Source organism: Dunckerocampus dactyliophorus, chromosome 12 (assembly GCF_027744805.1).
Source record: "Dunckerocampus dactyliophorus isolate RoL2022-P2 chromosome 12, RoL_Ddac_1.1, whole genome shotgun sequence".
Classification (NCBI taxonomy): Eukaryota; Metazoa; Chordata; class Actinopteri; order Syngnathiformes; family Syngnathidae; genus Dunckerocampus; species Dunckerocampus dactyliophorus.
The window spans coordinates 5,839,462-5,855,010 of record NC_072830.1 but is presented as its reverse complement, the minus strand read 5'-3'; the positions used below and the strand labels follow the sequence as shown (position 1 = coordinate 5,855,010).

General features: G+C 44.3%; 2 protein-coding genes across 2 annotated transcripts; one reads left to right on the top strand and one right to left on the bottom strand.

The window, feature by feature from the left end:
* Nucleotides 1–1,739: 1,739 nt before the first annotated feature.
* Nucleotides 1,740–12,155, top strand: clip3 (CAP-GLY domain containing linker protein 3). Its single transcript, XM_054793457.1, has 14 exons — nucleotides 1,740–1,876; nucleotides 5,800–6,188; nucleotides 7,291–7,430; nucleotides 7,558–7,651; nucleotides 7,746–7,907; nucleotides 7,971–8,089; nucleotides 8,190–8,426; nucleotides 8,553–8,688; nucleotides 8,782–8,925; nucleotides 8,998–9,129; nucleotides 9,348–9,471; nucleotides 9,547–9,614; nucleotides 9,735–9,807; nucleotides 9,886–12,155. The coding sequence occupies exons 1-14, from the start codon at nucleotides 1,755–1,757 to the stop codon at nucleotides 9,938–9,940; spliced, it is 1,995 nt and encodes a 664-aa protein (XP_054649432.1). The 5' UTR covers nucleotides 1,740–1,754; the 3' UTR covers nucleotides 9,941–12,155.
* Nucleotides 12,156–12,355: 200 nt separating this feature from the next.
* Nucleotides 12,356–13,852, bottom strand: dharma. The gene is made up of 3 exons (XM_054793516.1): nucleotides 12,974–13,852; nucleotides 12,679–12,884; nucleotides 12,356–12,539 (listed from the first exon to the last, which is right to left on the bottom strand). Exons 1-3 carry the CDS (start codon nucleotides 13,260–13,262, stop codon nucleotides 12,423–12,425), a joined length of 612 nt encoding a protein of 203 aa, XP_054649491.1. The 5' UTR covers nucleotides 13,263–13,852; the 3' UTR covers nucleotides 12,356–12,422.
* Nucleotides 13,853–15,549: the final 1,697 nt, after the last annotated feature.

Sequence of the window (15,549 nt, the reverse complement as noted above, 5' to 3'; positions counted from 1 at the left end):
ATTAGTTGTCATATTTGCAGACTTCCCAAAACGATATTTAAATCGCTAATGTTTATCGCATATAGCGCATATATGGTATTTCCTATTTAAATTAGCATCGAGCATTTGTTTAAATGGGGCCCCACAACAACAAAAGCGCGGAAGGCTCAATGCTAGACCGTGACTCCGATTCCATCTGTTCTACCAGTCATTCTCAGGGCATTGAATCGGTCGCAACTCTCCCCTTTCACAAGTTCTCCTCAGACTAGAGCTGTCCTATCTAGTCAGACTAGTCTTTGTCCAACCTAGTCATTGAGCATAAACTGATGACGTCTGCTCGGATGAGAGGCGAAACGTCTTCTAAGACAACCCGAACAGTTCAGTCCAGTCCCCTAACAATACAATGACCTGTATGAATCAGAATATCCCCAGGTTTCTAACAATCATCTTCCATTATCAGTCATTGCGAGTACCTATATATTTTATAATTTAAAATGTGTGTGTGAGGCATATTTAGGACTTAAACCTAGATTGTGCTTCTATGCAATTAGCTTGTTAGCTTTCTTCGTCACGAGTGAACAATGGCCATTGAATAGAAGTGGAGAGGAACTGAATCTAATCTACGTAATAATTACAACAGTCCCTTTTATTTAAAATGTCGATCCAAAATAGCTAGCAGCGTGCAAGCTAGAAGCTAGCAGGAGGATTTGGAGGAGGAGACGCAAGCAGTTTATTGCATGTGTCTCAATTAGTTGCAGTTTTTCGCCATTCGCAGGTGGTCACGATACGTAACCCCCACCAATGGTGGAGCTTTACTGTCGTATATGTAGACTAAGAAGGTGTTCTAAGGAGGAGGTGAGCTAAAGACGGCTAGAGAAAGTGGGCTAAGGAGGGTCTAAAAAGGTAGGCTAAGAAAGTATTCGAACTAAGGAGTTGGCCTAAGAAAGTGGTCTAAAGAGTTAGTAGTAGTAAAGAGGTAGGGGAAGAAAATGGGCGAAGGAAGGCTCTAAAGTACTGGGCGAGGGTGATGGCGGGGAGCAAAGGGAAAGAGACCGGGGGACGAGCTGAGCTCTGACCTTCACATCCAACAAACCTTCACTGGTAACATCATTTATCTAACAACTCCAACATTCAGGGGCAGCGTTTTAAACACTGAGCAGGGTGCTGCTTTCAAGGGTGAACAGATGAAGCTCCTGTTATGACATTAGATTGCGCACACTAGCTAACATTATGCCAGCTGTCATCACTAACTGGCGTCACAAGCACACATTCAACAACATTGCGGATATGTACCTCTAGGTGCTGTTTCTTTTTCATAATGGTTAACTTTAGGGAACCCCAGAATTACAGTCAATGACAGTGCTAGCATGCTAATCGTGAAACTACTAGCTAACCTAAGCAAAGGTTCTTTCTATTCTAATTCCTTCGAGGAAAGCTTTCTATTTACAACGTTTCTCGTTGCAATGTGGTCTGCTTGTCGCTATCTCTCGCTGCAATATATTTGAACGTGAAATAAGTTAATGTCAGGTTGGCCATTCCAATACAGTGGTTTGTTTCACCCACCAGTGCGTCTGAAATTGGTTGGTTAGCAACCTTGTGCTACGGTGCTGCTGTGTTTTCTCTTTCCCACCCTGCTGAAGTTGACGTTTTGGTGAAATCCAGCGCCCCTCACCTGACTCTGCTGTTGGAGCCTCTCCTGGAGAATCGCTTGGGCCAGACCACCCGTCGCACCACCCTGACCGGTCGGCGGTTTGTCCGTGGAGAGTGTCCGTACGATGTCCACTACAGCGGGCGCGGAGGTACCCACCACCCCGCTTCTGAGCCTTAGAAGGCCCCGGCTCGCTCGCACACACATGGGGAACACACACGTTGCCGACATCTTGGATGGCAGTTGCCGGTGAGCGCCTACGACTCCAACTAAAGGACAAAGCCACCCGATTGGCTACGTGTAGTTTGAGTGACAGGCATACTATCCACTCTGCTCGGAGGGAGGACTTTGCGACGACAAGTAGGCATGTTCTCAGTTTACCTTCCAATCAGAAGCAAGACTGCGTCTGACCTTCGATTGCTACACAATTCTGCCATGTTGGTTGAGGGCACAAGCCCAAAGTTATTATAACACCTGATATTTCTTCTATCGCAATGAATGACCTCCATGTGCATCGTTAAAAGTAAGATAAATAGGCATATTAATAAATCAAGGCCTATAATTTAACGTTGTTTTATATGACATAACGACTTTATTAATACTTGCGTGACACATTTTGTGTATAGAGAGAATAGGAGTATAAATTTATTCTAAAAAACTTTTTAAGGAAAAAAGTCCAATCATAGTGACAATTACAGCAGTGTTTCACTTTAGACAGTTCACAACCTGCGCACGTGGCTCTTTCGATTGCTGCAGGTCCTAATGTTTTTTTTTTGTCTTTACATTCCTGCCATCTGATTAGAACAAAAAACACACGTAGGCAATTGTAAAAACAAAAACAAACTTTAATTGATTGAATGATGGCAGAACAATAACAAACAACATGGGCTGGTTAGGGGGAGGGGGCGGAGATACAGAGAGCGAGAGAGAGAGGTCTGTCATCACCATCCTCATCCTCAATCTCGGTGTTGTTTCAGAGAGGGTCGTCGCCTAGCAGCAAGTGGCTTGTTTACAGGTAAAAAAATCAAGTTAATCTTGATCGAATCAAGTGATTGATAGCCATGTTAGTTTGTGTGTGTGTGTGTGTGTGTGTGTGTGTGTGTGCGCGCGCGGTCACGATGATGAAGATGTAGAGGAAGAGGAGTGGCGCTGTCCATATAAAACATCAATTGTCCTCTTTCGTCATCATCATAAACCGTCTTTTTATTTTTAAATTTCGTATTTTGTCGCCATATATGATTCTCTCATGGTGTGTGCGTGTGTGTTTGTGTCAGCGGGGCGTTTTTTCTTCGTCTCACGTTTGCTGCGCACATTGGCCCGAAGCTGAAAGCCAGCCCTTCATTTTGTTTTGTTCGCCTTCATGACTACGCAGGGCAGTAGTTATGACCTGAGGATGCCTGAGGATGTATCCTGCATTTGTTTATGTTTATTGGAGCGATTTGTGTATGTGAGAGTGGTCGCGTTGGATGTAAAATGGAGGCTGAGAGGATGAAGATGAGGATGAGGATACTGCCATGGCCTCCATGCTACTGCACGTCACATGGCGCATCCCCCTCTTGCAAACAGAGTACATGCTGCACATCTACATTCAAATGTCCTACATAAGTCAGAAGAGACGAAGATGCTTGTCTTGCCTGTAAATATTCCAATATATTGACAATATTGATCTAATATTAATACAGTAGAACCTCGGTTTTTGAATTATTGCAAAAATATGTCTCCGTTATCGTATGGCCAAACACTGCCTATAGCTCGTGGAATCAAGTGTCCAAACAAGGCATTCACATGTTGGTGACTCGGTTTCTGTGAAGAATGGATTGTGGTTATTTTAGAGTTGGGACACTACATACAGGTTCCAGCAATGCAGGGAGTCCTTTAATCATCATTACTAAGTGTGTGTGGGTGGTTTATTTGTTACTCGATACGCCCAAAAAACCCATGTCAACAAACTCCCGTGTAGGTTTCAAAATCCTTCATTATCGCCCATTCCAAGTTAATATGCCAGGAATTTAAACTGTGGCTATGTCAGTGTCAGTCAGCCAGTCTGAGGGGTGTAGCGGTAAGCGAGTTCCACTGAATTTATAATAATATCCCTGATGGTATAATGGTAAATGCCGCTGCCTTTCATGCAGGGTTTGAGTCCTGGCAAGTGGTAATGTCCAGTGCCAGTCCCATTGGGGGGGGGCTGACTATAGTTAATTGGTTCCAGACCCGACCGTGATAAGTGAATTTCCACAAAGTAGGATTACTTCTTCATGAATGGAATATTTTTGTAGTTAGAGCATTGAAAACCTGTGTACGGCCTTCTAGATACATTTTTTAACATTATTAGAGCCCTCTAGACATGAAGTGACACTCCTATAGTCACCTTTACACTCCTATTACCCAATATTGGAGACATCATGAGAGAAAATAAGACACATAAGGCATAAATAAGACAATATAGACTCACACACGTTAGCATTGGGAAAGTTTACTTTGGGTTTCTGTACAGTACTTCCTGCGGTGGCTGTTGTCTCCTCAATGTAACATTACTGAGGCTTAGTGACCAGTGTAGAATACTACATATCATTCACAGCATCTTTGAATGTCTTCTAAATGCCTTATGTTTGAATTTTACTTCATTTAGGCATTTTTATGCTCGAAAATGCTTAATTTAGGCAAAAATACATACAATTTGTTTAAATAAGCATATTTTTGGACTAATAGGCCATAGTCAACCACAAAAAATCCATCCATCCATTTTCTATACCACTTTTCCTCATGACGGTCGCGGGGGTATGCTGGAGCCTATCCCAGCTGACTTCGGGCGAGAGGCGGGGTACACCCTGCCAATCGCTGGGCACATATAGACAAACAACCATTCACACTCACATTCATACCTACTGTATGGACAATTTAGAGTCGCCAATTAACCTGACATGTTTTTGGAATGTGGGAGGAAACCGGAGTACCCGGAGAAAAAACACGCACGCACAGGGAGAACATGCAAACTCCTCACAGAGATGCCCAAGTGGAGATTCGGACTCAGGTCTTCCTGGTCCCCCGACTGTGTGGCCGACATGCTAACCACTCAGCCACCTTGCGGCTCAACCACAAAACAGCGATGGCTTATTAATGATTATATTTTTGAAAAACCATGATAGCGTGAAGCTGCGAAATTTTGAAGTGGTGAGGGTCAGGTGATTACTGTCTTGTAAAATATTACTGTGGTCTCTCCACTATGGAGGTTTTGTTGTCCCCTGCCGATGGTAACGCTCTTTAACATGTCATGCTACATACTTTCATGGACACTTCATTAGGTACGCTGTCAAATGAGATCCAACACAGGTATTCTGCGTTTCTGACCCAAAGTAATCAAATGAAACAAGGACATCAATGAGCATGTCTATCATTGCTGTGAGACAATACGTGCATCCTGCAAGTCGAGCACAGCAGTCACTCTGCAGCAGCAAAAAGCCTTTTTTAAAAATATTTTACATGTGTGTGTTCACGCTGATGCAGACGGTCATGTTGCGTAGCTTGCTGTTCACCCATGTGACAGCACAAACTATAAACACCGAAAAGAACATGTCAACTGTGGAGTAGCTTGTGTACACATGGATGCATGATGCAACAGACAGTCACAGTCAGGGTTGTTTCACATGTAGCTGAGACGGCACACAGATAGCTTACACAACAACAAGAATGCTGCTGTTTGTGCTTCTGACTGTAGTGACGTCTCCTTTGACACACAAAGCAGTGAAAGCAGGCTTTTTTGTTTTTTTGGCAGGTCCACTCTTTCGGAGAGCATCTGAATGGTTGTGACTGCAGGAAGTGTGAGGTTTCATCAAATAAATATGAAACTAAATTGTAAAACAACACCCATTAAAACGTTACAGCTGTTTTTGCATCACGATAAAGCATTTATCGCCTGGTGAAAGATGCTGTGGGAGTTGTTAGTGTGTGAAAGGAGAGCACTAGTTTGTGAGGAAGGGAGCGGCTGCTGTTGTCCATTTGCTAAATGCAGCGTTGACTTTCAATCAGATGGACACAGACGTGTTGGTGTTTGCTTTTCTGCAGCCTCATTACCTTCATTGTTTCCAGTGCTCTTAGACTTGTTCTTGGACTTACTGACTGAGGCAAAATGAAAAGTGGTCTTGTGTTTATCTGCATATTTTTTAATCTCAAAGGCCCGGAGCTTCACTTATCATGACTAAAGAGGAGAACCTGGAGATGCAGGAGAAGGAGAGGCACGACCGGGAGGAGCAGGAGGATGGGAGGGTCCAGAGGGACGAGGATGAGGAGCTGACGGAGGAAGAGGAGGATGAGGACGAAGACGAGGAGGAGGAATATGAGATAGAGGAGGGGAGGGAGGGTGAGGAGAGAACGGAGGAGGAGCCGGCGGATGAAGGAGAAGAGCGCGAGGGGGAGGAGGAGGAGGAGACAGTGGACAGGGAATGTGATCCTCCTCCGGAGACTGAGCCTCTGTCAGTGTCTGCACTCCAGAGTCCTGTCCAGGAGCCCCGACGTCGAGCTATGGTGCACCCCTCAGCCCAGGCACCCCTTCCCAAAGACTACGGTACGTCATACCACAATAAATACTACCTTACATGCATACTGTCATACCACCTTAGATGTACACTATCTTACATACTGTCATACGGCCTTAAATATACGCTGTCTTATACAGTAATCCTTCGTTTATCGTGGTTAATTGGTTCCAGACCCGACTGTGATAATTACATTTCCGCGAAGTAGGATTCCTTAAATATAAATGGAATATTTTCGTAGTTATAGAAAACCTGTTTGCGGCCTTTTGAATAAGTTTTTTTAACATTATTAGAGCCCTCTAGACATGAAATAACCCCTATACACCTTTACACTCCTATTACACAACATAAGAGACATAATAACATAAAATAAGCCATTTAAGACATAAGTAAGACTCCTGCTCGTGAGTGTTGCTGTTAACGTGTTCTGGACGTGTGGAGAACGGGAAGTGATGTCGGGGGTTCATAGTTGAGTTTTAGTTTGAAATGGATTACGGCTGCAACAGTAGCCCGTTTTATTATTAGGATTATTATGTTATTATCATTGTGCCGGTTGTGAGATCGTTCTAATCTGCAGCGATCAAATCTGATGCTTGTGTCACTCACCAATCATTACAGTAACATTACTCCTATTGCCAGTTATAGTAGACATAATAAAGGAAAATAAGACATATAAGGTATAAATAAAACATAATATAGACTCATACACGTTAGCTTTGGGAAAGTTTACTTACTGCGGTGGCTGTTTTCTCATCAATGTAACATTACTGACACCTAGTGACCAGGATAGAATACTACATATCATCACAACATCCTTGAATGCATCTTCTGAATTGGTCGCATTCAACCATGAAACAGCATGATTCGTTCATTCATATATTTTTGCTTTTATTTCTGGTTCGGTGATAGAGTGAAGCTGGGAAATTCAATACCGGTACATACCTGTATACGTACACAATGTTACATACTGTCCTACCATCTTAAATGTACACTACCTTACATACACACTGTCATGTACACTAGCTTACGTACACATTTTCATATCACCTAAATGTGCATCACATTACATGGACAATATTATACATACTACTCACTGTGAATCCACCTTAAACCTGTTGGTGTGGTCTTCAGCCTTCACCTTCTTCGACCCCAATGACCCCGCCTGTTTGGAGATCCTCATGGACCCTCGCACCACCATTCCCGAGCTGTTTGCCATCGTGCGTCAGTGGGTTCCCCAGGTGCAGCACAAGATCGACGTCATAGGAAACGAGGTGAGAAGTCGCGCTGGTCCCTGCTGGTGCCGGTCTGTTTCATGGAGGACAACAGCCAGTCTACTTCAAGCAGAAAACCTCTTATCATGTGACCAAACGATGGTTGACATGTGTCTCTGTGTGTCAGATCCTGAAACGTGGCTGCCATGTGAACGACCGTGACGGTCTGACGGACATGACGCTGCTTCACTACAGCTGCAAGGCGGGTGCACACGGCGTTGGTGAGATGTTGCCGATGGATATATGCAGCACTGCAGCAGAACCGCGGATATAAAAGTAGACCTGGTCTCAGCGTGGTCTTCTGTGTGCGTTCAGGTGACCCGGCAGCAGCACTGCGTCTCACCAGCCAATTGATGTCTCTGGGCGCCGATGTGAGTTTGAGGAGCCGCTGGACAAACATGAACGCTCTGCACTACGCCGCCTACTTTGACGTCCCAGAACTGGTCCGAGTCCTGCTCAAAGCTGCCAAACCCCGAGGTAGATGCTGGAGCAGGTGTCAGTAACATCAGGTGTCTTCTAACGTCCTGTGTTGCCTTGCAGTCTTGAACTCCACGTGCAGTGACTTCTATTACGGGACAGCGCTGCACATCGCTGCCTCCAACCTGTGCCTGGGCGCAGTCAAATGTCTTTTGGAACACGGCGCCAACCCCACCGTCCGGGTCAGAACTTGACCCTTCTTATTCTTTCAAAGACATTACTATAAGGCTGTCATGGAGTCAAATGATGGAGTCTTCTTGGCCTCTCTCTCTCTCTCTGCAGAACGAGAAGGGCCAGGTCCCAGCAGAAGTGGTCCCCGACCCAATGGATATGAGTCTGGATAAGGCGGAGGCTGCCATGGTGGCCAAAGAGCTGAAGCAGCTGCTGCTGGACGCCGTCCCGCTGAGCTGTAACCTTCCCAGGGCCACGCTGCCCAACTATGACAATATTCCCGGGAACCTGATGCTGTCCTCGCTGGGGATGAAGCTAGGAGACCGCGTTCTTCTGGATGACATGAAGGTCAGAACCGCAAAGAAACATGCCACTGCTGAGACCAAAGACACACGCCTCCACAGAACCAGAACCTCACCAGGCAATGGATCACGCCTGAGATCATTCTGACAGAAATGTCTACTGGTCTTTCAGAACGGGACATTGAGGTTCTGCGGTACCACAGAGTTTGCCAGTGGTCAGTGGGTCGGTGTAGAGCTGGACGAGCCCGAGGGAAAGAACGACGGCAGCGTTGGTGGTGTTCGCTACTTCATCTGCCCACCTAAACTAGGTAACACCACCACCATGCTGCCATTGCCATCTCGCTGCCAGTAGGGAGTGCTGCAGCCCCACACCAAAGTATAAACTCTTTTGTGGTTGGCAGGGATTTTTGCTCCGGTGTCAAAGATCTCCAAGGCTGTGGACCAGACAGTCTCATCTGTCACGTCCACCCCCAGGACTCCACGCATGGACCTGGCCTCACGCCTTGCAGGGAAGACCAAGAAGGAGAAGGAGAAGAAGGAGAAAGGCAAGTATCTTTGGGAGCATGAGAATCAAGTCCAGTGAGAAGAACTCGTTTTGACTGTATATGTGTGAGCAGCCCTGAAGAAAAAGTCGTCAGTGGTCAGTCTGGATCCTGAAGGACTGAACATTGAGGTTGGCGATCAGGTCCTGGTGGCCGGGCAGAAGCACGGCATTGTGCGCTTCTTTGGAAAAACTGACTTTGCTCCAGGTATGTGTGATTTATTTTTGAGTCCAAAGTTATTTGAGTGACTCAGAAACTTGCAGAAGCTCAGCCATGAGCCTCAGAAGAAGTGGTGTCCCTCAGGGCTCTGTCTTAAGAACATGACTGCTTCCTATCTGAACCAAATCCATTGCTTATTTACTGACGATGTTGACAACTTTCAGTTGTATCAAAGGTGTTGAGCTGCAGACATTTACATCCTGCAGGTTTCTGGTTCGGTGTTGAGCTGGACCAGCCCACAGGCAAACACGACGGCTCGGTGTTTGGAGTGCGCTACTTCAGCTGCCTGCCCAAATATGGAGTCTTTGCTCCACCTTCACGGGTCCAGAGGTAAGAGCTTTTGTTTCCGACTCTTAAAAAAGGAAGTGCAGTCACAGAAGATGTCTTGATTGTCTTTTCTTACAGGATTGGAGGACCTAAAGATGCCTCACAGAACGACAACTCCATGGTGAAGAAAGTTCACCAGGTCACCAGTAAGTGTTGTCTTCTAGTGTAGTGTAGGACACAAACGTCAGAAGGCTATGTGAAGATTAGCACCTTGCAAAAATCCAGGGTGTGTCCTCAATGCAACTGACGTGTTTGCCTGCCTGCAGTGTCGCAGCCCAAGCGTAACTTCAACACTGTACGTTCTCCGAAAGATCTGACGTCCGAAAGCTCCATATCCAGGTGAGGTCACGCGTCACATGGACGCAAAGATGGCAAATGTTCATGAATCTTCCTCCAACTGGTCCTCATGTGCTTCAGGTTGCTCTTCTGCTGTTGGTTTCCGTGGATGCTGCGAGCTGAGATGCAGTCCTAACCATGCCGCTGTCCTCCCGCTAGCTAACAATCGCTGTCGCCCGTCCAACCCGGTGAAAGCTTCCACTCTCCTGCTCTCAGTCCACCTTCTTCTTCTTTAAATATTTAGTGCCTTGTTGAAATCTTGATCAAACGTTCCTGCTGAAGAACCCCACCCACCTGAGGTATTTTCTTCATTAGCATCTCACCTCCTGGCTTAGCTTGCTCTTTGTTTAGTAGGCTAACAGCATTAGCCTGTGATTTTAGCGCTCCACGTGGTTTGTCTCGACGTTAGAGAAGAACATTGGTGGCTTTGTGTATCAAAACAATTATGACAGTTAGTGACAAGAGTTAGCCTTCAATCCTCACCTTCTCTGCTTCTTTCATGACATGAAAACGGAAGATCTCCCAGCCAGTGTTGGTAACTTAGGGACTTTGTATTCAGACCCTTCTTGCGACTTTTTCTTGTGTTATTAGAGACTTTGGAGACTGACATGAAAGCATGTATTGCTCTTATTATGCTTCTGCGTAGTCACTACGTCGTCCCTTTCGACTCAGTCTTGATCCTTTCATAGCTCCTTGTCGGGCTTAAGCATGTGACGTGCAATTCTCTGCTGAAACTGTAGGGGCTCTGTTTTCCGGAGACCGCAACTTTCACTAACCTATTAGCTTGTTAGCTTCCTTCGTGGCAATTAAAGAGAAATGGGGAGTGTTATTGGACCAGGATGATGTGGTTTAGCAACTTCTAGCATCTTTTAGGACAGCTAATAGCTACTTTACAGTACAAAGTTAGCAACACTGCTCCCAACACAGTTGCACATGACTAGTTACCATGTTAGCTTGCCAGCAGGTCAGCTTATGACGTCTTTAGCTTTCACTCAAACAGAAAAAATAAGCTTTTTCTTGCTGCTTCTGGTCTGAAGACCTCTTAAGAGGCCTAGATGATGTGTTGCGTCAAGTTAGGAAGTGAACGACAGAGGAACAACAGCCAGTTAGATGTTGTCACAACGAAACGTTATTGAACAAAGGCCATGTAGTTTATCTCATTCACCAAAACTGCTAAACAGCCCAAACAATGAAAAGAATAAAAGTCTTCAAAGTCTTTGCGTTGCTGCCTTTAATGAAAGCGTATGACGACTGCTTAACAGCTTTATACTTTCAATATTTGATCGTGATAATCAGCCCAGCAGTCACTGAATGACTTGAAAGAGTTCCGACAAGGATTCCAACGTTTGCGAGGCCTTCAGATGAAGCCATCATTGTCTCTTTAGCGTTGTTAGCGTTTGTTTCTTCATTAGCTTCGTGACATGTTGTCATACTGTAAGCTGCGTTGTGTCATGATTTCATTGAAGCTCCACTGAGCCCCTGACCCCTTGGAGGTCATGTACTGCTCTGGCCACTATGTGTCACTAGTTCGTAGTTCTAGATTTATAGGTCTATCATAATATATGATACTAGCTTGTACACTCGTAGCTCTTGTCAACTTGTTTTAAGGACCACACCAATTGACTCTCCTCGGCAGGCTAAAAACATTTTACATGTACTACTGTACTTTGGCAGTGTATTTACGGTATACTGCACATGTCAGTGTATTCAATAGTGTATTTACAAGTAAACAAAGCAAGCAGACATGAACAAAGTCAGCAATCATTTTCTTGTTTTTGTGTTGTCAATATGTATTGACAAAGTGGTTTTCTGAGCATATACTCTGTGTGTATACATATACATATATATATATATATATATATATATATATATATATATGTATGTATATGTATACACACACACAGTATATACACACAGTATATATATATATATATATATATATATATATATATATATATATATATATATATATATATATATATATATATATATATTATTTTTTTGGTCCCTCCCACTAACTACCTGTGTATTGTATGTAATGTATAACCTTTATTGTTTCAATAACCTCACCAAGTGTACTTTTAGTTCTTTTGTGGGGTTTTTTTTGGTGTTCTGGTTCCGGTCCAAAGTGTGTGTGTGTGTGTGTGCCCGTGTGTGTACGTGTGTGTGTGTGTGTGTGTGAGAGAGAGATGTTAAAAAGGAGACGGCAGCGTAGTGATGCCAACATAAAGTCACTGCATGCTGTGTACTTTGTTCACTTGTCTTTAAGCATGGAAACGCATCCGATGACGACTACTGTGCCGACTCAGTCAATATTCTACTAATTAAAGTGATTTGATGTTGCTTTTCTATTTCTTTCGACGCTTATTTCAAATGCGCCATCACCTCTACACACTGAAATGTTTGCTTATTTCTCTCATTTCATTTCCTGGCTAGTGAATGCCTTTTTTTGAGGTTAGGTAACAATAATAGTAGCAGCAGTGATTTCCAAATGAACATTTATTGTAAATTGTTCCAAAAAAGAAATTATTCGATACACACTCTTGAATAAATAACAAAAATGAAATACTGGCTAAGAGGGCGCTCGTGTCAGCTGACCTTCGACCCGTGCAGGTGAGTCAAACGAAGGTTCTGAGGAGCTTCTCGGTTCCTGCGCTGGGAGGTGGGGAATGCACTTTGACCTTTGATCCGCTGCACTGACGCTTCCTCCTGGCCCTGCGGTTCTTGAACCAAACCTGACAGGAGACAAAATAACACCTTTTAGAATAGAAGATGACGGTGCAGCGCCCCCAGTGTCCAGTCGGGCAATAACAGCCTGCTTAGCTCCCTCAGATGTGTGGGAGCGCCCCTCCCTGCTGAGGATGATAGACTCACCCTGACGGTCTCCTCGCTGAGGCCCGCGCTCCTGGCCACCTGTGCACGCGCCTCAACTGGAGGATAGTCAGTGATGGAGAAGAGGGTCTCCAGGTGTTTGGTCTGACAGTCCGTGAAGACTGTCCTCATCCGGGTCTTCTGGCGCGGCAGCTGGCCTGGAGGTCCTGCCGGGTGGTAGCCATGGCAGCCGGATACCGCCTGCACATCTGCACGAGGAGGGGGACAGACGTGGTTAGTCACGTTTAGCAGCAGCAGCAGCAGTCAAAGACAGAGTTTGGTCCAAACCAAAAGGTACCTGCAGAGTTCGGGCTGAAGGAAACGAACATGGAGGAGTTCTGGTAGAAGTTGCACGCTTCTGTGTGCTGGAAGCCGACTCCGTAAGGGTAGAACGTTTCCCCGAAGTACTGAAAGCAGGCCGGCATCGGTACCGGAGCTGCTGGTCTGAAGTTCACAGCGTCCTCGCCGAATCCTGCAGGCGGCGCGTCATGGAGGTCCGGTGCAAAGCTGGGTCCGGTCGGCTTGTGTCCGAGCTCCAGGGAGAGGATGCGCTCGATGCTGAAGTCCGACAGTCTGCTCTGCTCCATGATGGACTGTTGCGAAGTTCTCCAAAAAAGTTCTCTCTCGGATGTTTAAGACGTTTGTGAGCTACGGAGGTCCAGCGGGGTCCAGTTTTAAAGTCGAGTGGTGCCGCCATCAAACACCTGGATGATGTTTAATCTGCTAATGAGCTGCTTGAACTCTCATCAGACATTCTTTGATGCTTCTTTCACTGCTCATTCCAGCTAAAAGTTCATTAACACAACACAGGGTGTTAGTTTCACTATTTATCGTCTTATTCTTTGTGGTCACATTAATCCATCAATTCATTCATCGTCAGTCTTCTGTCGTCAGCATTTTGTCACGTCTAAATAAAATGATAGAAAACATGAAGACATTGTGTGCAAACAAGCAGCAGCTGCAGTGTTGGCCGCAATGAATTCTTGACTTGAGGGAAAGAAATTAGGTGCAGTCATCGCAAGTGTCCAGCAGGTGTCGCCAAATTGACAGCTGTATAATGCTGTGGTTCATTTGAAGGACTCCAATTCCCCAACTTTTGTGATATTGTTTGGATTCGTACAGTTTTGTCCACGTGAGTGTCTTATTTATCAACTTGTATTTATCAATGACAAGTACATGTCAGATTTGTACTCCAGTATTTATTTATGCATTCATCTCTTATTTTAAACGTATTTCATTTACATATATTATTTATTTTATTTCGTTTTAACACTTTTTATTTAACACCTTTTTATTTATTTATTTATTTATATCTATACAGTTCAGTTCTTTCTGCTTTTTTTCTACTGGTGACAATTAAACACCGAAAGTGACAAAACATTTATGAAGGAGGAATTCTGTTGCTAATTAGATTATTTGGGATAATAACTTGTAACTATCATTTTAAAAGTAATTTGCCCAATCCTGCACAGCACATGTTTGCTTGCACGAGCACTCTGACGTCATGTAATGCGTTATTTTAAACGTTATAACGTCAGCGCAGCAAAGACGGCAGAATTACGACATGAAAGGCACAAAAAGCCTTTTATTGACATTCATTATGTCGCCATTCATGTTTTAATACAAATTGTTCAACATAGCGAGAATGGAGATGAATGGTATCGATCCGCCTTTAAAACTCCCTTTGATGTAGACATGAAAGGACACGTTCAAGAGCGCAAATATGTTAAACTATGTTTGTCACGGTCGGAGCGTGGTGGTAAGTAAGGTGAGGTTGACCCACATGCAGGGAACGCCGCAAGAACCAGAACATAAAGAACACATCTTGAGAAAGCTCCTGTCATTCTTCATCTTCGTGTTGTTGTTTATGTTTACGTCATTTACATCATGACCTACATTCTGCACGTGCACTTATCCGGTCTGACCGCCAGGGGGCTCAGCAGACTTGAAGACCGCCATCATCCTCCTCCTCCTCCTCGTCCTGGATGTCTCCTCACGTGAATGATTCTGCTTCATTGTGTGTGTGTGGTTTTTATTTAACACAAACAACTTAACGCCTCAGGAATCTCTGTGACACACCTCCTTACACCTGGGAATGAAAACAACATGTGTCGTTCATTCATTAGTTCTTAAAACATCTTTTGGGGGCAAATTTGTTGAAAGTAGTACAACACATTTAAACTGCTAGCTAGCATCTCTAGCATGTAGCATGAAGAGCTGGAAGGAATGGAAGCTGTGGCCTTTCAGCAAGTCATCGAGCAACAAGTCCACTGGACCTCCACACAAAAATAAATGTCTTCTGGTTATTAAAATACATACACAACATAAAAAAACACAAAGTTGCTAGTCCAAAGTGCAGCCCGGGAGCCATTTGCGACCCACGACAAATTTTTTTTTTACTGTCCCGTTTTTATTGTAGAAAAACATTATACACACAAAAAAACGGGAATAAATGCGAAAGCCGACTTCTGTTTTCATGTGTGGGCAAGCTAATAGGCTGTTAACAAGAAAGTTATGTGATAAAAAATACATTAAGAACACAGTTGGACTCACACAGTGTATTAATAACGTGACAAGACACGCACCATATTGTACGCTAAACAGAAAATGTATGCAAACCGAGGGAAAATTTTGGCGTAAATTTTCAACGTTAAAAAAAAACACGCTAACCAGGGCGGACGGCAACCGAGGTTCCACTGTATTGATAACTTTTTTTTTTTTTTAGCCTTTTACAAAATTAAAATATTATATAATAATATCAAAGTGAACCCCTGCATCCTTTGATTTTTCAGAATGTGGCCCTTGATGGAAAAAGTTTGGACACCCCTGTTTTACTCAAGCACACACATTACAGCAAAATGGTGGGGGGTTCAA